Raw genomic sequence first — 25,171 nt, 5'->3', positions numbered from 1 at the left:
TCCCCCAATTATCTTTTGTACTCTTATTTCCTACATCTTATAGTTGACATACACAGAAAGAAATCTAGCTGCCCACTTATGTAACCTTTATGTTCAATAAGCTTATACACCATGTGTATGCCTATACTTAAGCTATCGTCTTGGCCTTTGTAAAGATATAAATATGTACCATATGAGTTACAATGCAAGTTGCTTTTATGTTTCTAAGTTGTTTATACACAAACACAGAAACAAAAATCCGAATTACTGCCTAAAAGTTAAATCTGGCTGCTAGTAGCTCAAGAGCTCTATCTTCCTGTGAGAATCCCTCTCTACACCCCTCCCTCCAAACATACACAACCCCTACCCTTCCCTAACACAGTAACACCAAACACAACCGAATGTTTTAAGTGTACATCATACATTTATTACCAACAACCCTCTCAACTCCAAAATTGGGCACAGGGATTAAAAATAAAAATTCATTGCACTACTTAGTAAAGCATTACTAGTAACTTTCATAAAAAATGTACAAACTTTGTTAAAAATTTATCAAGCCTTCAAATGATTTGGTTACAGATATTTATAATACGTACATTTAAAACTATGTTAACTGATACAATGGAGTATGATTTGAGGAAATGACTCAGCAAATGATTCCAAAGATACACCCCTGTAAGCTTTCATAATCTGAAAGAAACAGCAAAATGAGGTAACCAAATGTACCAACAGGGGGAAAATAGCTTTCTAACAGGCCTAAAGATATCTGTGAAAAATATTCTCATAAGTGAGTTGGTAGATCTCTTTCAAAATGTTATAAGAGGCCCAAATATAAGAATCTTAACAAATCACATTTCAGAGAGTGTATAAAATCTAAATATGCTTTCACGTTTTCCAGATTTTGCTCAAAAAAATTCAGGACAGAAAATCCTAATGAGATCTTGATACCTGAAGGACTTGTTTTTTGTTTTGTTCTGTTTGGGGAAGAGGGGGCGCTAAAAACAAACAAACAAAGATGGTATTTCATGCATAGAAAAACAAAAAACACAGCAGAGTTAAGGTGGTAAAGCCAAAATTGTTTTAGGAGGAAAGAGGAAGAAGGCAACAAACCAACATCTGCCTGCTATCTGGTGCATCACCCAAGGTGTCAACAGCTGGGTATGAATCAACTGTTCTTTCTCTTCTGCTAGCCACAAAGTTGCTCACTGTGGCTAGTCTAGTCTAAGCTGGTTCAGAACACGTGCACGTATGCTCCTAATATGCACTAACCACTTAATAAGCAAGTCTGCACACATCCTTAAGAGCCCCATGCAAAGAAGACATTCCCAAAGACAGATCAGTCACGAGAGTGCAACAATTCATTCAGGATTTTACCAAAATAGACCCTGCTGCCTCCTAAATTGCCAACAACCTCTCAAAATTTTAATGGAAAAGGGGTATTAAGAATTTGTCAGAGGGAGGGAGGAAAGAGCTACTTTTCCTAGTCATTAGTACAATGTGCCTTGTTAATTAGGTATCTATATAAATTAGAAAAAGTGCTTTACTTGCATGCTTCAATAAAATGAATACTGAGTGTAGTAGTGTTATGTTAGATCTGTACAGATATAAATTTTTTGCAGCTATATAAAAGTCTATGTATAAGATGGGCTTTTGCCATTTTAAACATGATTTCTTAATTAAAAAAAATAAAGATTAAACTATACGTGATTTGTAATGTAGCTGATTATTACGCCAATAATTTTGGTCTTTAACACACTTGATTCATCAGGAACAGGTGGAGGACATTCTAATGATTTAAAAGTAACGTGCATTTTACCACTGTTTAGATGTATTTCTGATGCACTGACAAATACAGGGGCAAACAGAAGGTACACAAAATCCTACTTGTATGACTAGATAGAGGCAACAGTGTCTGGAAAAGGGCAAAATTGTGCTTCTGTGTGAATTGACTTTACTGAACTCTAAGCTGTGATGAGCTTATAGAGTCTTCAAGGGAAGGCAAGTAGCACGGCAGTAACAAGTAGTTAACACTGAGTAGAAAACGGACACAGAGCCAACTGAAAGCTGAGTGAGGCTGGCAGCAAGTCATTACAGTCCCGACTGGAGTTATGCAGCTTGTGCTACTGCAAACAGAGCAAGGACATCAACTGCAGGAAGAGGCAATGTTGAGCACACTAGAAGAATGAGAGAGGAATCCAAACATTGCTGGAAAAATGATTTTAAACAATCTGAATTATGCTCAATGAACCTGTTAAAAAAACCCACACAGCTATGTATTATTTTCAGATCAACTAAATGAAGGTCAATTCCTGTTTTACAGCATTATTTTTTATACAAAAATCAAATCTTCATTTATACTGCAAGTATTCTGGACACCTGTTAAATTAATCTTTTTCTCATTCAAACAAAAATTAAAAAGAAAAGCAATAAAACATCAAAGCACATCAGGTCTAACGAACTTGAGCTGTCACAGCACTTGATCTATCCTGGAAATGAGGATTTCGATGAGAAGCACATTTACTGAGGGGAAAAGAACTAGACAACTTTCAGAACTGGAGCTTGGCAGGACAGAAATATAGTTTTCTGAAAACAATTTAGTTGCCTATGGGAGCTTGAACAAAGAACATATCAGAAGTCAAGCTGAGTTAACAGATTTTGTTCTGGTGGAAGTAGAGGAGGTGAGACTTCATGGGACCAGTGGTATTCTTAGAAATATATTACTCAAATATCTTCAGAATAGACTACAAATCTAAACATTAAAAAAAAAAAATCACAAGTACTTCCGGTAAGAAGCTTACTGGAAAGGTAAAGGGAAAACAAGAGAGTATCAACATTCAAATCATTGATTGAAATGCTAATATTGCTAATTGATGATGTATGATATTGCACCTTCTTTTTGGAAACAGCAAGTTGGAGATTTAAAAATTTCTTTTTCACAACAGAATGAAACTATCAGGTTCATGGAGTGAGAATCTGTTACACTTTTTTCCTTAAGTGACCCACTTGGGATCACCAACGAAGAGAAGGTGACAGCTGCCTGAAGCAAAGGAAGAAGGCTTTTCTCATTCCATTCACTGGGAGGGAAGGGGATGGAGTATTCAATGCTTATAATTGATGCACCCTTATCAATCAGTGTGCAACAGCAAACACAAGGGAAAAACCAGTGTACAGTACTAGTGCTGTTTAAATAACACACCAGATTATACATTGCAGCATAATTAAAACTACACACACATTCTTGGTACATGCTGGTATACAGGATCTCATACACACTTGAGCTACCATGCCCTCACACAAGTAGTTTCACACATTCTCTCTCACACACACACAGATACATTTATCACCAACAGTCATACGCTGCATTCATTTCCACTCACAGTTTCTGAAGGCTCTATATAAGGTAGATTGCTATATCATCTGGAGCTACCACTTTTTATAAAAGCACATGCTAAAAGATCACGTCCACGGTAATCTTGCAGCAACACTCGGAATGATCACACGAAAACCAGGGAATGTTAGTGCACACACAAAATTAAGCTAAAGAAAAAGTCTTTGGAGTTCCAATCACACGGTTAGTATAACAATCCCATAATTGTGAAGACTAATTGTAAGCTTTTATAGTTGATTAAGTCACACAGTGCAAAGAAAGGTCCATTGACCCTTTTGGTAAAGGGAGGGCTGGAAGCCACACAGATTAAGTTCAATGGATAGTCCATATATACATGTGATGAGGAACACCCAAGTTAAATTTGTGCTCTTAAGTTGGTCATTCTGAATCCCGATGCACTTCTGAAGCATCAGCTCGGCAGATTGGGCAAGTACGATTTGCCTGAAACACAGAAGAGAAAACTTGTTTGAATTTTGACTTATACGGTGAAACATATTAAAAGCAATAGAACTATTTTTACTTTCCACATAGTTTTTACATTCTTTGTTTCTTTAAGAAGGTACAAGGCAATCATTTAATCTTTTAAAATATACTCCACAAACCTCAAAAACAATAGCCTATGGATAATTTTTTAATAGGTCTGTTTCAACATACAGACAAAACTACCCATCACCAGTTTAGACAAATTTAATAACCGGCTTAAAACTCCATCTCAACAAATGGCACTACCATTGGCTGTGCTGCTAAAATCAGAAACATTAAGCAACACCTGCTCTCTTACGTTCTACGAAGTATTTTTCATCAAATACTCTCATTTTTACGTTATGACAGCTCTCAAATCAAGTACTCTTCTTTTCATCCAACTTCTACTGTTTCTTCTCCATCTGGCCCAGAACATCCTTATTTCAACTCTCTGTCTCTCAGAAATTATCTCTATTCCATTCTCCAAACTGTGGCCGTGATCTTTCTAAAACATATCCTCTCACATGTTTTCAGGATCAAGTCCAAACTCCCGCACACTTCACAGTGACTTTGCAATAAGCTGGCTCCTGGTTTTACCTCTGAACCCCTCTCTTCTCTTGCCTCTCTCCCTCACACTCTAGCCATCAGCCACATGGAACCTGTGATTTTCTGGTCATTCTCTGTTCTCACATGTCAGGGCCATGCATATATAATAACCTCATTTTTCTAAAAAGTCTAGACTCTTTGCCTTCAAGATTCAGTTTGGACTAAACTGGGTACCCTTAATCTGTGCTCACACAGAGGACTGATTCTATTTTATTTTAACTCATCTGTCTTCCTCACCAACCGTGAAGTTATCTATGCCAGTATTATCATCTCCTACTCAGAATAATCTAAAACAAACCATTAAGTTTACTAAATTATTTTACTTCATCACATTTTTATCCTACTATTATAAAAATTAGAAAATAAGAAGTCCCTGAAATAATTTCACCCTGGCATACTATTAGAATTTGTGTCTTTGGACTCCCCCCGACCCATATACACAAAGGAGAAAATGGTCAGAATTATGTAAAAGCACTAGAGGTTTATTTCTCATGTAAATCTCTGACAAAGAACCTCCAGTGAGGTCCCCTCTAAACTCTTAGAAGGAAGTTAGGACATACTGATTATCAAGGACAGAAAACCCATTTTCAGATTTTGCTCAATCACTCCCACGCTGATGATTGTAGTTCATTTCTACTGGTCTTTTCTCTTAATTTGCAGAAATCATACTGAAAGCTGTGTTTCAGTTTTGTCTCCTTAATCACCCTCCACCAAACCATGGACTTACTCTACATGAAACTATGATGCATAAGAAAGAAAATGCGATGTCATTCTCTTCAGATGCCATCATTTTACCTTAAGCCATTTGTCGACACACTTGGCATGGAACTCGTGGTTACAGGGTAAAACTCTAAGTAGCTGCCTTGACTCAAAATCACACATGCATACTACACACCTAAAATAAAGCAAAAAGATTGTTTAACCATAAAACCAAGTGGGGTTTCTATTTTGTTACAACTATCGAAGCCTACAAAACCAGTTACCATCTCACTTATCAAAATATTTAAATTTTAAAACAAAATAATCTATCAATGCCTCGAAAAAAGCATGATATTAAGAAATTTAGTAGGAGTGCTTTGCTTTACTGAGTGAGATCATCAAGAAAATTTCTGGCTTAACATCCAAGACAACCTTAATACTGAAGATACTATTATATTCAACAAATGGGGTTGGAACAGCTGGATACCCATATGCAAAAGAATGAAGTTGGACCCCTACCTCACACAATATATGAAAATTAACTAAAAAATGAAAAGCCTAAATGTAAAAGCTAAAAACAATTAAACTTTTAGAAGGAAACACAGGAGTAAATCTTCATGACCTTGGAACAGGCAATGGTTTCTTAGAGATGGTATCAAAAGCACAAGAAACAACAAACAGAAAACACAGATAAACTGAACTTCATCCATTAAAAAAAGAAGTGCTTCTAAAGATGCCAATCTATAAAGTGAAAAGACAACTAACTCACAGAATGGAAGATATTTTTGAAAATCATAAATCTTATAAGTACTTATATGTATAATATGCAAATAACTTCTATAACTCAATAAAGACAACCCAATTAAAAAATGGACAAAGAATGTGAATACACATTTCTCTAAAGATATATAAATGGCCAATAAGTATAGTAAAAGAGCTCAACATCACTAGCTATCTGGGAAATGGATATCAAAACCTCAGTGAGATACCACTTCACTCCCACTAGGATGGCTAGAATCAAAAGACAGACAATAACAAGCGCTGGTGAGGATGCGGAGAAACTGAAAACTTCTATACACTGCTGGTGGGAATGTAAAATGGTATAGCCAATTAGGAATGAAGTGATACAGTAGGGGGCTGAGCCAGGGTTTAGAGGGTTGGGGAGAAATGGGGAGTGGTTACTAATAGATGAGGTTTCTATTGCGGGTGATGAAAATGGTGTAAACTTGATTGTGATGATGCAAATCAAATTCAGAGTTGCAAAATTCTATGAATATACTAAAACCCGCTGGATTATACACTTTAAATGTGAATTGTATCTAGCAGAGTTGCTATTAAAAAAGATACTATAGGGCTTCCCTGGTGGCGCAGTGGTTGGGAGTCTGCCTGCCGATGCAGGGGACACGGGTTCGTGCCCCGGTCCGGGAAGATCCCACATGCCGCGGAGCAGCTGGGCCCGTGAGCCATGGCCGCTGAGCCTGCGCGTCCGGAGCCTGTGCTCCACAACGGGAGAGGCCACGGCAGTGAGAGGCCCGTGTATAACAAAAAAAAAAAAAAAAAAAAAAAAAAAAGATACTATAATAAGGAGAATCTTCAGGTAAAACCCTCAAATTTTACAGGTATGAAACTTTTCAATCTAATATAATTCTAGTGTTTGAATTAAAAACCATAAGATTTCTAGGCCACCTAAAAATCCAGAACAGCCCTGTCCAACAGAACTTTCTCAGGTGATAGAAATGTTCTACATCTACATCTTCTGATATAGCATCACTAGCTAGTGCAACTAAAAATTTTAACTTTTATTTTATTTAATTTAAATAGCCCCATGTGACTAGCAACTATCTTACTGGACAGCATAGGCCTAGAGTATGAAATAGTCACTACTTATCTTTATCAAGTTATCTTTGACTTCCAAGCTTTTATTTCACAAAAGGTGGAAAACGAAATTTAACACAGAATGAGGTCAGGAAAATATACTTACAAAGTCTGTTCTGACTGGTGGTTGTTAGGATTGAACCGGTAAGAAGGAAGTTGTTCAATGTCTGCTTTAGTCAGTCCTCGAGGCTTGGCCTCTCCCAGTCGCTCTGCTAGGTTTAACAGGGCCTACAGAGGGAAAGAGAGACAGAGCCGCATTTTTCTTTAAATTTTATATTCCAATATATATATATTTTAAACTACCTTTATTATGGAAAAATTTTAAATACATACAGAAGTAGAGAAATAGTATAAAGAAATTACTTCCATATGCTCATTACCCAGGCTCAACAATTCACAGCTACTTCATTTCATCTTTTACTGTCCACTCCTAAACCCCAGATTATTTTGAAAGAAAACTAAAACATAGGATTTCATTGGTGAAATAGTTCTGTTTGTTATCTTTAAGACAGTCTGTCAACCTCAGCATTTTGGACATTTGGGGCTGGATAAAATTTTGTGGGAGGTTTTTCTGTGCACTGTAGGATGTTTAGCAGTAACCCTGGCCTCTACAAAAATATCTCCAGATGTTGCTAAATAGTCTCTAAGGGATAAAACTGTCCCCAGGTTGAGAACCACCACCAATCTAAAAACTAAAACACTTTTTAAAAGAATATAACCACACTAACATCATCACACCCCCAGAATTAGTAATTCCTTAATGTCAAATACCTCTGATTGTTTCAATTATTTTCAAAACACTTTTTGAAATAGTTTGTTCAAATTAGGATCCAAATAAATCCATGTTACCACTGCTTGACATCTCAAGTATTTTTTTTTACTCTTTTATTTGTTAAAGAAACCAGGTCAATGGCCTGTAGAAATTCGCAGTCTGAATTTTGCTGACTGAACCTCCCCACCCCTGACTCGTGTGGTTTAATAACGTTCCTTCCTTGTCCCCTGTACTTACTATAAATTGGAAGATTTTACTATTTCCATCGTAAGGCTCAGCATGTCTAGTTGTTATGTTAGCTAGCACTGATGGAACACTGCCTACATCCATTAATTCATTAAAAATGGCAAAACGGTAGTATTTTATCACTCTTTCTTCATTAGATGAAATACTTCTACACTAATCAGCTGCCTCATATTAAACTATACTCAGTAGTTTAATTTACATAAAATAGGCAGGATAAGACCAATGAGTTTTTCTTTTATTTTTTGAAGTATCACTTATGAATTCATGGATTTTAACACAGTTGATATGTTTCAACACATTGCAGCTATTATGCTTGATTTTACACTAGTACCTCCTTTCTCCCAGTTTTCAATGGCTCTAATTGCTCATTTGCTTTATCCTACAATCAGGCAGCCATGTGCATGCTGCTTCCCCTCTTTTTTATTTTTTTAAGGCTGCCACAGGGTTAAGAGGATAGGTAACAAAGAAATAATGATGGACAATGAGAGGAATAGATTTAATTTCCCATAATATCAATAATCAGTGCTGTGATAACTGTGTTTTAACATGCTGCTGCTGCAACACTGCTTTTGGTGCAGCTTTATTTGGAGAATTGTGTCTTCTAAATAAATTGCTCCCCCTTCCCCATGCATGCCCCTAAGTCCTTCTAAATGCTAGCAGATGGTAATTTGTTAAATTTAATTGATGCTGATTACAATTAGCTATAAAGTTTATGATAGAGGTGATATATCTTTTACACCTATATTTTATATTCTATAGGACACTAGGTCAAGTAATATAATTTACGACCATTATTTTAAACCCTTATCGGATGGAGAATGTAATGATAATTGAGCCCTCAACAAACCTACATGATCTGAAAGCAAGACAACTGAAGGCAGGACATGATTAGTATGTATTGTTTTATAAGACCTATGAGAGCAAAAAGGGAGAGACTCACATAGACCTGGGAATGGGCTAGAAATGCCTTTCACAGAGGTAGCAGGTTTTTAACTGGTTCTTGAAAGATGGCCATGTGCAGGAAGGGGGAAAAGTTCTTAAGCAGAAGAATCAAGGGGAATAAAGGCACTGAAGCAAGGATGTATAGGGCAGACTCAAAAAATGGTGAGTACTCTGGACTAGGGTGTGTTGTAGGCATGTATACTATGAGACAAAACCAGAAAAGCAAACAAGACTATTGACTGGATTGAAGTATGACTTTGCAGAAGATTAAACATAGTCAACCCAAAATACAGTTTAAAAAGGGACTCCTGGGACTTCCCTGGCAGTCCAGTGGTTAAGACTCCACACTTCCACTGCAGGGGTGCAGGTTTGATCCCTGGTCAGGGAACTAAGATCCTGCTGCCACATGGCGGGGCCAAAAGATAAAAATTAAAATTAAAAAAAAAAAAAACAAGAAAGGGACTCCAATGCCAAACACAAAATATTTTTCTTATACTAGGGTGGTATGTATCACTGTTTTTTTCACTGATATGTATATGATTTAACAAAGAGCTGTCCTTTTCAGCAACATGACTTATGACTTAATTTTAATACAGAATGCCTAAAGGATAACCAACTCCTTTTCTTACTACTCTGTACAAAACTAGCATAAACAGTGTAGAAACAGGAAATTATTATAGCCCCTTTCTCAAGAAATCTGAGAATGCAATCCAAAGGACACTGCATTGTGACTGTATATGCAGAAAGTAACATAATGGCATTTAAAAAATTACAAAAGGACATAGATAGCATTTGGCCTGATCTCTTCCACATGCAAAAAAAAAAAAAAAAAAGGTGCTGTAAGACTGTGTTTGCGTATGTGTGTCTTTCCTCCCTATTCCCAGGTTCAATTCACCTAAAAAAATGAACAAAAAAAACCCTGTTCCAGTATTCATACTGCATAAATAGAGACTCATAAATAGAGTGAGGCTGGGGTAAGGCAGTACAAAAACAGTCACATAGTCACTCACATTCAACATTTCCAAATCCAAATGTGCCTTCCAACCCTTAAACTGTCTGTCCTATTCCTAACCTCAAATAATATGACAATGTCAATACTATCTGCCCCATCATCTTTGAGTTTGCCTTCTGCACAAGCTATTGTAGTCCTTTTGCAAAGCATCTTCTCTTGCAACCTTCCCACTCATAACCCTGACACTACCACAAACCATTCAATGATCAAATCCTGCTGATTCCAGTGTTAAAATGTCTTTCAAGATGTACTCTTTTCTATTTGCAGTTCCCATAGTTCAGAACTGGCATGGTTTCAGAACATCCACTCATAATTCACCATTTTCTTTTACATTCTTTCACAGGAACTGTATGTAATTCTAATAGAGCACCAAAGTCTATCTTGTTATCATAACTGTGTGGTACATGCTGAAATATCTTTAAGGATGAACAGTATTTTTGATACATTTGTATCTTTTTTTTTGTGATACGTAGGCCTCTCACTCCTGCAGCCTCTTCCGCCGCGGAGCACAGGCTCCGGACGTGCAGGCCCAGCAGCCATGGCTCACGGGCCCAGCCGCTCCACGGCACACGGCACCCTCCCAGACCGGGGCACGAACCCGTGTCCCTCGCATCGGCAGGCGGACCCCCAACCAACTGTGCCACCAGGGAAGCCCACATCTGTATCTTGAAATATACAATGGATTTACCTAATAAATGTTTAATTAGATCAATGAGTTGAATAGCACAATATTTTTATGCATACAAAATTCCCCAAATTAATTCACATTTCACCTACTAACCTCGTAATTTTCTACTTCTCCATCTTCCACATCCAATTCAAAACTGAAAGTTGGGCCCACTGCAGGTGGCACTGGAAGCATTGATCTGCAATGAAAATAAGCAACACAAGCATTGATAATGCATTAATACATCATTTCAATGAACAGGATGAGAAGAACAAGGCCAGTGCTAAATGGATAAAGAATGGTCAGTGTTGATCAGTGACAACCTTTTAAAGAAACTGACTTCACTAGTAATAAACAATTAAAAACTGACATTAAAAAAATACCATTCACAACAGCATAAAAAAACATGAAACATTATGGATGAATTTAACTAAACATGTGCAAGACCTGTATAATATAAACTGTAAAAATACTGCTAGGATAAATTTTAAAAGATGAATAGAGAAATATACCATATAAGTAGGCCAGAAGACTCAATACTGTTAAAGATGTCAATTCTCTTCCAAAACTCACCTACAGATTTCATGTAATCCCTACCACAATGCCAACTTTTTAAAAGTAGAAACTGATTGCTGATTTTAAAATTTATATGGACATGCAAAAGACTTTAAATAAAATCAGTTTAAGAATGAAGTTGGGAGATTTATACCATCTGATTTTAAGACTTACAATAAAGCTACAATTATCAAAATAGTATGATATAGGCACATGGCCCTCTGGTATAAAGACAACATTCCCCAGCCTTCCAAGAAGGTAGTTACAGACATGAGACTAAATTCTGGCCAATGGGGCGTAGGCAGGAGTCATACATGCAATTTCTAGGAAGTTTCCTTGAGAGGAGGCAGGTAGGCAGAGAGATCCATCTTCATTTTTGCTAGCTGGAATGTGGATGCAATGGCTAGAGCCTGAGGAGTTATCTTATATCATGCAGAGGAAGCCATAAAATTCTGAAGATAGTAGAACCATTCCTCAGGGTTATGGAGCTAACGAACCATGTTTGAACTGCCTATTTCTAGACTTTATTACATGAGAAAGAAATGTCATATTTAAGCTATGGGTGTTTCTGTTACAACCTTAATCCTAGAAGAGTATTTCTAAGGCACAAAAATACAACTTCTTTCTCCCTCTTCCTCTGAGAGAAGTAGCAGCATCAAATGCTCGATAACCAAAAGAAGGTGGCAAGTGATGCCAGCTGTAAAAGAGGCAAAAAATGTAAACTTCTCTATCTTTTGATTTGTTAAACCTATCTTCTGGCTCACAAATTTCTCCCCCACGCCCCCCAACTTCTACCTTGTCCTTGCTCTTTCTTTCACCCTTAAATGGTCCCCCCTGACCCCAACCTCTTAACAATTGAAAGAGGGGGGGACCTCTTAATATTGTTAAATAAAAACAAATATCTAACACACTCTAAATTAAATATATACCACACAGAAATGTTCATAAAGGAAAGAGAATCTCAAGGATGTCAAAATTCAGAACTCATTAAAATAAAAAAGACAGAACTTACAACACATATGGCAGTAAGCTGGGATGATAAGGGGGAGGTGGTATTGGCTGCTGGGATCGATATCTACTACGTCCTGTGAGCCTCCGAGGCATAAATGGAGGATAAGACTGTAGAGAAAAAAATGGTAAAACAATTTTAAATCATTCTACTTTCACAACTTTTTAAGCTGTCGAATAAAGTCTTTTCTTTTTTAAAAACCTAGGAAGTTTACTGTTCAAGTGGTATTTAATATTTCTTAAATGTTAACACAGATGCGACAGCTTGTTTAAAACGTACACTTAGGTGTACTTCTAAATATAATTTTCCAACTGACTGCAAGAATACATTTAAAATTCTAAACATGTAGAGTTATACTGAAACACAGAACTCGAGGGGCTTCCCTGGTTGTCCAGTGGTCAAGACTCCACGCTCCCAATGCAGGGGGCCCGGGTTCCATCCCTTGTCAGGGAACTAGATCCCACATGCCACAACTAAAGATCCCGCATGCTGCAACTAAGACCTGGTGCAGCCAAATAAATAAATAAATATTAAAAAAAAAAAAAAAAAAAAGAAAGAAACAGAACTCAAAACAAGTAATCAAGTAATAAATTAATAACAATGAATGAAAACTTACTACTCCAAAGGAAACCTCCTGATGCAAAGGATCATGTGTTAAGAACTGCAAAGGAGCTGATGGAGGCAATGTTGGGGGATGGGCTGATGGCGGGTAAGTAAAACCTCCTACAGGAAGATGTTCTCCTAAGAGTTCCACTTCGTTTTCTATCCTTTGCAGAGGCTGAGGGGTGGGAAAAAGAAAACTAATATACTTCCAATATTTAGACAGATTGTGCCTTATAGTAACAAAAATCAAAAACCCCAAAATACATCTTTAAGGTCATGCATTTCTTGATGTTTACATCAATCTAAATTCATACATGTGGACATACACTATAGTAAAATCTTACTGCCTTTAACTGAATTTCAGTAAGAAAATCTCTCAAACATGTTATTAAATATTTCTTTCACTATTTGAACGTTCTTTAAAAATTATAGAAGGAAAGACAAAAAGTCATGTAGTAATCCAATTATATGAAAGTTAATATTACTTTAGTCATGGCACACTGACCTACATCAGATTTTCAGAAACAACCTTTAACAGATGAAATCAAACACAGTACATATTGTAAATGAGAACTAAATAAGGCTAAATGGAATAGAACACAGCAGGCTGTATACTATAGTAGAAAGTTTACAGGCTTTGGCATTAGACAAACTCTTGGTACTGCAACTAATGAGCCATGTGGCTTATATATAAATTACTTATAATCTGAACCTCAATACTATCATCTATAGAACTGATATGTTCACAGCCTACTTAAAAAGTGTGTTGTGAACACTGAAACAATGCTCAAAAAGCACACAGTGCTATGCAAAGCACATCTGCTATAGATTTGCTTATTCTGGATATCTCATATATATGGAATCATATACTATGTGGCCCTTGTATCTGGCTCCTTTCACTTAGCAGAATGTTTTCAAGGTTTATCCATCTTGTGTTTGTGTAGTTTGTGTATCAGTACTTCATTCCTTTTTATAGTTGAATAATAATCAACTGTAGATATGCCATGCTTTATCCATTCATCAGTTAATGGACTTTTGGACTGTTTCCACTTTTTGGCTATTAGGACATTTTGGGGATAATATTTTCATTTTGATTCTCTTGGGAACATACATTCTTAAATGTTAGTCTAACTTCTTTCCACAGTTAGAAAATGGCAACACAGTATTCAAATACAAGTAACTGCTACCACTTTACTTTGGAAGCTTATGTACGCTTGATTGAGGAAGTTTATGTATGCTTGTATGATGACTAAATTTAGTTTTAACCTTGAATTCCCAGGTATGGGAAAAGCTTCCTAAGGAACATCCTGGCATGAATCCTGTCCTGATTCTAATAAAAGATTTTTTGGTAGGAGTAACTTTAACTTTTCAGATTAGCCAGGTAACCTCACCTCTCACCTCTGCCTGAGACCGAGCATGGGGCATAAATCCTAAGTAAAGGATGGTCAGGCTCTGCTAGAGTAACTGTCAAGCTCCTTTCACAGGGCCAACCATTTCCACTCCAGTTCCACTCTAACCATTTCTATATGTTCTTTCCCCTATTCTCCCTTAATGCCTGATGGTTCAGATGGTTCAACTTGGCCTGTCCAAAAAACAATGGGGTCTTCTTCCTGTGTCTTTCCTTCCACTGATACAGTGCTTACCTCTTCCAGCCCCATGAAATAATATGCCTCTCAGCTATATTCCATCCCCAGGACAGAGTTAACTATATTAATAGACTATCTCATATACTTTTCATCAAAACACAGTAGAAAACCAGCCTTTGGAAAAAACAGTTGAGGTTCAAAGGATTTACTTGCCTAAATGAATATAAATATTATTCTAACAAGTATAAATAATTCTATAATATTTTCATTTTCCATTTTAGAAACACATGAAAGGAAAAACCAGACTGTATTTTTTTTAGATTTACTTCCCAAAGGACTGCAGATACGAAAGAACAAATTTGATTAGATAAGTGACATATCAAATAACTAGAAAAACTTAAGAAGCCAAGATAATTCTAGATAAATTATATCTATATATATTTGTATCAGTGGGGATTCCTTAATTCTTTTAAGAACCAGAGAAGTGCCTAAGTTATAATTTTTAAATGGTAACAACTTACATCTACTGAATTAATCTGTCTTTTAGGTCTAAACATTCTGTGAAAGTTAAAGATATAAGTAAGAGTAGAGATACCTACCGATCGTGACTGCTGTGTTTGAAAAGGGACAAACTGGCCTGGAGGTGGCAAATGAGGAGGGTGATGGGGAGAAAGGTGAGGAGGATGTAAAAGAAATGGATCGCTAGAAATAAGGGGTGGAAACGCAGCGTATGGTACTGGTAAGTGCTGAACTGAACATGCTTGAAGCATCTGTAAGAGAAACCATTATTTTTTGTTAAAAGTATTAGAATATATAATTAATTTTAAAAAACCTATACAGTGAGATTGAAATGTTACTGCCGTATCCCTCCCAAAAATCATACCAAAATGTTTTAATAACCTATATTAACAATGAAATACTAGTGTATTTTGCATCTGTTAGTAAAATAATGGTAACTAGTAATTATTCTGGATCTTATATAGTTCTTATAAACCAGTCAAAACACGTACCTTTTACTTAAGCTTTTGTAACACCTATGAAATGGAGGGAAAGTGCTGCATAGGAGAGGAATCTCTTTCCACTTGGTTTAAAATATAGCAGATATTACTACTTTCCAAGAAGCTCTCCTTTTCAATCTTGTAGATTTTATTTCTAAGAGCCCAACTCACAACTAAATGCTTTATGGTCTCTCAATATTTTGGTCTGCTAATTTAGAACACTGGTTCTATAATCTATTACTGAGAAACCAAGCATGGGTAAATTAATCTGTTAAATTGGTGTTGGTATTTGTATGTATGTGTTTGTTTTAATCTCAAATTCAAACACGGATATTAGGATTATATTAAGATTTAGCAAAGTGATTTACTTTGAAGACATTATTGACCTTCGACAAGTCATTTAAATCCTCTGGTTTTCAGCAACCTCATTTTTGAAATAAGGAGGCTAGACTGGGGGCTGGTAAAGGATAAAGCATAGCTTGTAAGAGGCAGAAAGAAGTGAGCGTGAACCCCTGTTTTCTCAAGCTAATTTTTTCTCTATGATATTAAGCAAGTCATTTTCAGTTTCATCAGGCTTCCTATAGTGAGGAATAAGTAAGACCAAGTATTCAAAGTGCCTGTTAAAACCCAGTAGGTGCTGAGACTATTAATGTTGATCACTAAAGTCTCTGAGACTTTATTACTAACCAGTCCAATATCCTATGTTAAAACCCCAAGCCCAGTCTTTATCAAGGTTTAATTATAAAGTGCTGATATGTGAGGAACATGCTTTGACCTTCAAAGGCTATTAAAATATGTGTAATTTAATGTAAAAACGTATCAAGTTTTAAAGCTAATTTTATTAAACTGTTACTGTACAGGTGCTATTGAAATTTGTTGCAATAAAATTGCCTTTTTTACTCGAAACTGAAAAGGTACAAGTCTCTCAGGTTTTGCTTATATAACACATTTAGCCACTCTAAAGAAGGACTGCACAGACTTACTGGAGGAGGCACACTACAGACAGGGAGGTGCTGTCCACTGAAAACCACAGAGCATCCTGGGACCTGTTGTGTACTGCAAGCAGGGATGTGCTGGCCTGTGCAGAGGGGAATCCCATGTGGTGCCACTGTTGTTACTGTGTAAGAAACAGGAACGGTGCCCTGATGGAGCTATTAGGAAAGAAAAACAGAACATTAGAACTTTTAACTGTTTGGATAAAACATCAACTATTAAAAATTAAGATCTGGGCATTTACTGATTCTCCTCTTCGCTGCACATATTTTCACAATGTACTAGTTTCAACCAAAATATTCTTATCAAAAGAAAAGAAAGGTGACTGTTTCAAGAGTACTATATTACCCAGTGACCTGGGTCTAAAGTCTTCCCTCAAAAAGACTTAAAAAGTCCAGGAGAATAATGAATTGCTATATTAACTCTTCTAGCCTGCTCTTAAGAGCAGAAAATTTTTCTAAAGAGGACATTTGGAAAAATGAAACATATCTTCTAATGACCTGGTGACATTCAACAGAAAAAAAAAACTTTGTTTAACTGCAACTAGTGAAACAATGTAAAGTACTGATAGCATTTTTAAAAAGTTAAATAATTTCCTTCTCTCCTGGCCAGTTTTATTCCCACCCTACCTATCTGGAAGAAATCAATATTAATAATGTGTTCTCCCACATCATTCTCCATGAGTATATAAACATATGCTAGTATGATTATCCATGAACTATTGTCATGTTTGGCTTTGTTTTTAACAGAAATGAGATATTACCCTGCAACTTACTTTTTTCAATTAATATTGTAGATATCTCTTCAAGGAAATTAAAAGCAATTCATTCTTTTTGACACTAACAAGATATTTCAAGTACACTCATCACTTTAACACAGTCCTATCATTTATATACTAGTGGACATTCAAGTTGTATTCACTCTTTCTACCAATTCAAATACAACCATAAAAAATGTCACTGAACTTATATCCTTACATATTAGTTTCATTTATTTCATAGGGGTGACTGGGTAAAGGGGTGAATGTATTTTAAACTTTAGCAAAAGTCTGGACGGATTAAGTCACAATCCCAACAGTAACAATAGGACTCCTAGCACCTCCATTCCAGGTAGATGTATTCGCATTACAAGCATGCTCACCTACTAGAAGAACGGCAGGGGGGGGGGGTGAAAAAAAAACAATATCACAACCGGCTTGCTTTAAATTTGCATTTCTCCGATTAGAAAGATTCAACATCTTTTAATATGTTTATTAACCATTACATATTTATGTGAATAATCTATATCCTTTGCTCACTGCCCACTTTCTACAAGGTTGTCCATTAACATTATAGTTTGGCTTTCTAATTAGAGATACGTGTAACAAAAATATTTTCCCAGTCCATGTTTTATCTTCTGTTAAACTCTTTATTTAATGGTAAATAAACCCTCTCTTTTCCTCTAAACTGAAATACATCTTTTTTCATCAATAACTTCCCAAACATACCTGGATCTATTTCCTGCCAAATTTGTGCTGTGTCACTTCTAGTATCTTACTAGAAAAGTTAGTAGCTAGTAAGACAAATTCTTCTCATTACCATACTTTCTTTTCATTTTATTTTTGGGCCATTTTCACACATTTATTCTTATGTAAATAACCTTAAGTAATTTTATCCAGTTTCAAAACCCACTGGAATCCTAATTTATATTAATTGTATTAAATGTTATTTTACAAAGGACATAATTTTATATTACAGCTTTTCATTGGAATACATGTCATTACATGTTCACTACTACAGTACTGTACCTTCAAGAAATTAGTTTTCTTCATAAAGATTATATTATTCTTATTAAATTTCCTCAAAATTCTTTTGTAAGTTTGTAGACTTTGTTATATTGCTGATAGATTATTTTTCTCTATTTCCATGTCAAACTGCCTTTTTTCTTCTTTCTTTTTCTTTTTTGGCCATACCACATGGCATGTGGGATCTTAGTCCCCCAACCAGGGATCAAACACTTGCCCCTTGCAGTGGAAGCTCAGAGTCTTAACCACTGGATCGCCAGGGAAGTCCCCACGTCAAATTGGTTAAGTGCTAGTAATGAGAAAAGTTACTAATTTTATGTTTCTCGAATCTAACAATGTTATCCAATTTTTTAATTCTAGTACTTTTAAAAATTACAATCTCCTTTTCTATGTATACAACTATATTTGCTAAGACTCAACACAATTATTTACTCTTGTCTTTCTGGCGTTACTAATGAAGAACTTCAAAAATGATGCTCACAGGCACCTATCTTAGATCTGATTTAATGGATATGTATACAAATCTTTAATGTTCTGGATTCTAATCCTTTCTCAGAAATAGTATTGTGAATATTTTCTTCCAGACAGTGGCTTGCTTTTCACTTTTAAAATACTGGCTTTTGGATGAGCAGAAACTTTTTATTTTAATGAAATCCAGTATGTTGGTGTTTTACCAAGCAGCTAGTACTTTATATATCCTGTTTAAGAAATCTTTGCCTACCTTATGAAGACATCTCTTTTATTTTATTTTCTTTATCTTTCACATTTAAATCTAGAAACCAACTTTATTTTTGTGTACTATATGAAGTAGGAGCCAAGGTTCAAATTTATCCACATAGATATCCAGTTGTTTTCACACCATTACTGAAAAAGACCTTCCTTTTTCTCCTGGAATTCCTTTGGCATTTTTGCCAAAAATTAAGTGACCAAAATATATGTCTAAGTCTATTTCTCACAATGAACACAAGTTCTTTAATTTATCAACAGTTCTCTGTATAGTTAGTGCTTTTCCTATGTCTTGAAGAAAGCCTTCCCTACTTAAGGTCATGAAGCCATTCCCATTTTACTTTCTTAAAAGCTTATATTGCCATTAACATTTACATCTTTAATCTACCTGGAACTGACATTTGTAGATGGTATGAGATAAAGGATCCAGTTTCATGTTTTCATTTGGATATCTAATTGTCTCAGCATCATTTATTAAAAATTCTGTCTTCTCCCAACTCATCTGCAGTTATATATCACATATAAAGTATTCTTAAATCTGTTAGTATACCTCTGAGCTTATATTCTATTTCACTAGCATATTTAATTATTCTGGCAAAAATACCTTCATATAGCTTTATAATTAGTCCTAATAACTGGAAGAGCTACTCTACCCACCTTGTTCTACTTCAGAATTATACACCAGAGGTTCTCTTAATTGTAGTGTGGCATTAGAATCACCTGGGTGTAAAACAGATTGCTGGATCCCTTACCTAGTAAGTCTATTGTATAGTCTGAGAATCTGCATTTTTAACAAATGTCTAGGTGACGCTGCTGCTGCTGATCAGCTGATCCAAGACATACTTTGAGGACCAAGGGACCTTAGAGATTCTAGACCAGAGCGTTAGTTGGCCAACTATTTCATAAAGGGCCAGAAAAGTAAATACTTTAAGCTTGTGGGCCATCCTGATCCCTGCACAAAGCAGCCACAAATGACAGATAAATAAATAAGCATAGTTGTATTCCAATAAAACTCTACAAAAACAGCCAGCAATACTCTGCTTTTCCCTGCTCTGGATAATCCCAGGTCCTTTAAAATGTCATAGAAATTGCAGAATCAGCTTCTCAAGTAACATCAAAAAACTTACTGGAAATTTACTTGGGAGTACACTAATTCTACTCACCCTGTATGTCCGTTTTGAAAGCAGTTTTTACAAATTTGGATCTTTCAAGCCAAATCTTTTAGTATTTAGACAGTTTTACAATCTTCTACATAGAGGGCTTGAACATCTTTTAAAGATTCTTAACTTCCTTTGTATTATTTTGATTTTTCAATTTTACTTTCTTATTTGCGTATTTATTACGGGGAATTTCAAACATGTTCAATACCAGTATACTGAACCCCCATATCTAGCACATGCCTCCAAAACCACAAAACCATATATCCAATCCACTCCCATCAACTTCTCCCTTTCCTGTACTTTGCTGAAGCAAATCCCAGGAACCTCTCACTTCATAAATATTTCAGTACTTATTTCTAAAAGACAACACTCACTCAAGCACTCAAAGTTTTACCATTAATTATGCTGTTTGAAATAGTTATGTGGAACAAACGTAGAAGAAGGCTGTGTGGGAATACGCGGAGCTAGCATCTCCCCACAACTAGGGCACCTGCTAGCTGCTGGTGGGGGACTCTGATGGCAAGGAGATGGGAGGAACCCCAAAGTGAACTAGTAGGATGTAGGGGGACTGAGTGGGGAGGAGAAGTGCAGGCCAGACAGGATCAGTGCCCCTGAGGCCAGGGAGATCAGGAGAGGCAGGTGGGAGGGGCCCACCCAGACCAGAGGAGCAGGAGAGGTGGGAGGGAGTTTGCCCCACCCACTTGAGCCCAGGAAGCCTTCTGGGCTCCCAGGTGAGGTCCCCTGCCCTCTGAGACCAGGGGTGGGGGGCATACCTGGGTTCTTTCTGTTCCTTGAGCCTAAGCCCCACCCCCCACAGTCTTTTCCAGCCCTGTGGGTCCTGAGCATTGGCCCCACCCACCACCCAAACCTCACCCTTGCTTAGGCCCTGCCCTCCACAGCCAAGGCCTCCCCCCACCCTTTTTTTCCTTTCCCCCCCTCCTTTTTTTTTTTTTTTGCGGTACGCAGGCCTCTCACTGCTGTGGCCTCTCCCGCTGCGGAGCACAGGCTTCCGGACGCGCAGGCTCAGCGGCCATGGCTCACGGGCCCAGCCGCTCCGTGGCATGTGGGATCTTCCCAGACCGGGGCACGAACCCGTGTCCCCTGCATCGGCAGGCGGACTCTCAAACCACTGCGCCACCAGGGGAAGCCCTCCCCCCCTCCCTTTTTACTACTGTGGTACTGATGTACCTTCCAGTTGTTGTTTCACCTATATTTTTTATTTTTATATTCTTCCTAACATCTGTTAGTTTCCTAGTCTAATTTTATGTTTTTACTGTTGTTATTGTTGTGGTTCCCACCGCCCCAACCGTGCCCCAGGCAGCTTGTGGGATCTTGGTTCACAAGCCTGGGGTCGGGCTGAAGCTCCTGTGGTGGGAGCCCTGAGGCCGAACCACTGGACTAACAGAGAACCTCAGACCCTAGGGAATATTCACCAGAGTGAGGTCTCACAGAGGTCCCCATCTCAGCACCAAGATCCAGCTCTACCCAACAGCCTACAAACCCCAGTGTTCGAAGCCTCAGGCCAAACAACCATTAAGACAGGATCACAATCGCACTCATTAAAAAAAAAAAAAAAAAAGAAAGAGAGAGAGAGGATGCAAAAAAATATGTCACAGATGAAGGAGCAAGGTAAAAACCTGTAAGACCAAATAAATGAAGAGGAAAAAGTCAATCTACCTGAAAAAGAATTCAGAGTAATGACAGTAAAGAAGATCCAGAATGCAGGCACGATTGAGAAAATTACAAGAATATTTAACAAAGATCTAGAAGAACTAAAGAACAGACAAACAGAGATGAACAACACAATAAATGAAATGAAAAATAAACTAGAAGGAATCAATAACAGAATAACTGAGGCAGAAGAATGAATAAGTGAGCTGGAAGACAAAATGGTGGAAATAACTGCTGAGAGCAGAATAAATAAGAATGAAAAGAATTGAAGACAATCTCACAGACCTCTGGGACAATATTAAATGCACCAACATTCGAATTATAGGGGGTCCCAGAAGAAGAAGAGAAAAAGAAAGGGTCTGAGAAAATATTTGAAGAGATTATAGGTGGAAAACTTCCCTAACATGGGAAAGGAAATAATCACCCAAGTCCAGGAAGCACAGAGTCCCATACAGGATAAACCCTAGGAAAAACACACCAAGACACATATTAACCAAACTAACAAAAATTAAATTCAAAAGAAAAAATATTAAAAGCAGCAAGGGAAAAACAAAAAAATAACATACAAAGGAATCCCTATAAGGTTATCAGCTGATTTTTCAGCGGAAATTCTGAAGGCCAGAAGGGAGTGGCAGAATATACTTAAAGCAATGAAAGAGAAAAACCTACTACCAAGGCAAGGATCTCATTCAGATTCTACAGAGAAGTCAAAAGCTTTTCAGACAAACAAAAGCTAAGAGAATTCAGCACCATCAAACCAGCTTTACAACAAATGCTAAAGAAATTTCTCTAAGTGGGAAACACAAGAGAAGAAAAAGACACACAAAAACAAACCCAAAACAATTAAGAGAATGGTAATAGGAACATACATATCAACAATAAACCTGAATGTAAACAGATTAGATGCCCCAACCAAAAGACACAGACTGGCTGAATGGATACAAAAACAAGACCCATATATATGCTGTCTACAAGAGACCCACTTCAGACCTAGGGACAAATACAGACTGAAAGTGAAGGGATGGAAAAAGATATCCCATGCAAATGGAAATCAAAAGGAAGCTGAAGTAGCAATACTTGTATCAGATAAAATAGACTTTAAAATAAAGACTGTTACAGGGCTAAGGAGGGACACTACATAATGATCAAAGGATCAATCTAAGAATAAGATATAACAATTATAAACGTTTATACACCCAACATAGGAGCACTTCAATACATAAGGCAAATGCTAACAACCACGAAAGGAGAGAATAGACAGTAACACAATCATAGTAGGGGACTTTAACACCCCACTTACACCAATGGACAGATCATCCAAACAAAATAAAGAAGGAAACACAAGCTTTAAATGACACAATAGATCAGACAGATCTAATGGATATTATAGAACACTACACCCACAAGTGGCAGAATACACTTTCTTCTCAAGTGGACATGGAACATCTCCAGGACAGATCACATCTTGGGTCACAAATCAAGCCTCGGAAATTTAAGAAAATTGAAATCATGCAAGCATCTTTCTGACAACAACGCTATGAGATTGGTAATCAATTACAGGGAAAAACCTGTAAAAAACACAAATACATGGAGGCTAAACACTGCGCTAGTTGATAACCAAGAGATCACTGAAGAAATCAAAGAAGAAATTAAAAAATACATAGAAACAAATGACAACAAAAACACGACGACCCTAACCCTATGGACGCAGCAAAAGTAGTTCTAAGAGGGAAGTTTATAGCAATTCAATCTCGCCTCAAGAAACAAGGAAAAATCTCAAATAAACAATCTAACCCTATACTTAAAACAACTAGAGAAAAAAGAACAAAGAAAACCCAAAGTCAGTAGAAGGAAAGAAATCATAAAGATCAGAGCAGAATAAATGAAATATAAACAAAGAAAACAACAGCAAAGATCAATAAAACTAAAACCTGGCTCTTTGAGAAGATAAACATAATCAATAAACCCTTAGCCAGACTCATCAAGGAAAAAGGGAGAGGACACAAATCAATAAAATTGAAATGAAAAAAGAGAAATCACAACTGACACTGCAGAAATACAAAGTTTTATAAAAGACTACTACAAACAACTATATGCCAATAAAATGGACAACCATGAAGAAATGGGCAAATTCTTGGAAAGGTACAATTTTACAAGACTGAACCAGGAAGAATTAGAAAATATAAACAGACCTAACATAAGTAATTAAATTGAACATAATTAAACTCTTCCAACAAACAAAAGTCCAGGGACTAGATGGCTTCACAGGCGAATTCTATCAAACATGTAAAGAAGAGCTAATACCGATCCTTCTCAAACTCTTCCAAAAAACTGCAGAGGGAGAAACACTCCCAAATTCATTCTACGACGCCACCATCACTCTGCTACCAAAACCAGAAAAAGATAACACAAAAAAAAGAAAATTATAGACCAATATCACTGATGAACATAGATACAAAAATCCTGAACAAAATACTAGCAAACAGAATCCAACAGCACATTAAAAGGATCACCATGATCAAGTGGCATTTATCCCAGGGATGCAAGGATTCTTCAATATACGCAAATCAATCAATGTGATACACCACATTAACAAATTAAGGAATAAAAACCATATGATCTCAGATGCAGAAAAAGCTTCTGACAAAATTCAACACGATTTATGATAAAAAAACTCTCCACAAAATAGGCATAGAGGGAACCCTACCTCAACATAATAAAGGCCAAATATGACAAACCCACAGCAAACATCATACTCAATGGTGAAAAACTGAAAGCATTCCACTAAGATCAGGAACAAGACAAGGATGTCCACTCTTGCCACTATTATCAACACAGTCTTGGAAGTCCTAGCCACGGCAATCAGAGAAGAAAAAGAAATAAAAGGAATACAAAATTGGAAAAGAAGCAGTAAAACCGTCACCGCTTGCAGATGACATGATACTATACATAGAAAATCCTAAGATGCCACCAGAAAACTACTAGAACTAATCAATGGATTCGGTAAGGTTGCAGGATACAAAATTAATGCACAGAAATCTCTGGCATTCCTATACACCAACAACGAAAAATCAGAAAGAGAAATTAAGGAAACACTCCCATTTACCACCGCAACAGAAAGAATAAAATACCTAGGAATAAACCTGCCTAAGGAAAGCGAAAGACTTGTACTCAGCAAACTATGTAACACTGATGAAAGAAATCAAAATGACATAAACAGATGGAGAAATATACCATGTTCTTGGATTGGAAGAATCAATATTGTTATCTACAGATCACAATACAGCAATCTACAGATTCAATGCAATCCCTATCAAACTACGAATGGCATCCTTCACAGAATTAGAACAAAATACTTTACAAATTTGTATGGAAACGCAAAAGACCGCGAACAGCCAAAGTAATCTTGAGAAAGAAAAACGGAGTTGGAGGAATCAGG

The 25,171-nt window shown here is 36.7% G+C and overlaps 1 protein-coding gene across 12 annotated transcripts in view; it reads right to left on the bottom strand.

Annotated features, from left to right (window-relative positions):
- Positions 1 to 381: 381 nt before the first annotated feature.
- The window catches only part of RNF38 (ring finger protein 38), a 123,903-nt gene continuing 99,113 nt past the window's right edge, over positions 382 to 25,171 (bottom strand). For all 12 annotated transcript variants that reach the window (XM_032634725.1, XM_032634726.1, XM_032634724.1 and 9 more), the window contains 8 exons: positions 16,383 to 16,550; positions 15,001 to 15,171; positions 12,829 to 12,990; positions 12,216 to 12,322; positions 10,763 to 10,847; positions 7,116 to 7,237; positions 5,231 to 5,330; positions 382 to 3,808 (listed from right to left, as the gene is read on the bottom strand). In XM_032634725.1, the coding sequence (XP_032490616.1) occupies positions 3,746 to 3,808; positions 5,231 to 5,330; positions 7,116 to 7,237; positions 10,763 to 10,847; positions 12,216 to 12,322; positions 12,829 to 12,990; positions 15,001 to 15,171; positions 16,383 to 16,550 (978 nt within the window). In that variant the 3' untranslated portion in view covers positions 382 to 3,745. The remainder of the gene's footprint in view (positions 3,809 to 5,230; positions 5,331 to 7,115; positions 7,238 to 10,762; positions 10,848 to 12,215; positions 12,323 to 12,828; positions 12,991 to 15,000; positions 15,172 to 16,382; positions 16,551 to 25,171) is intronic.

The sequence above is a fragment of the Phocoena sinus genome, chromosome 6, assembly GCF_008692025.1.
Source record: "Phocoena sinus isolate mPhoSin1 chromosome 6, mPhoSin1.pri, whole genome shotgun sequence".
NCBI lineage: Eukaryota > Metazoa > Chordata > Mammalia > Artiodactyla > Phocoenidae > Phocoena > Phocoena sinus.
Note: the sequence above shows the minus strand (reverse complement) of the source record. Positions and strands in the feature narration are given on the sequence as shown.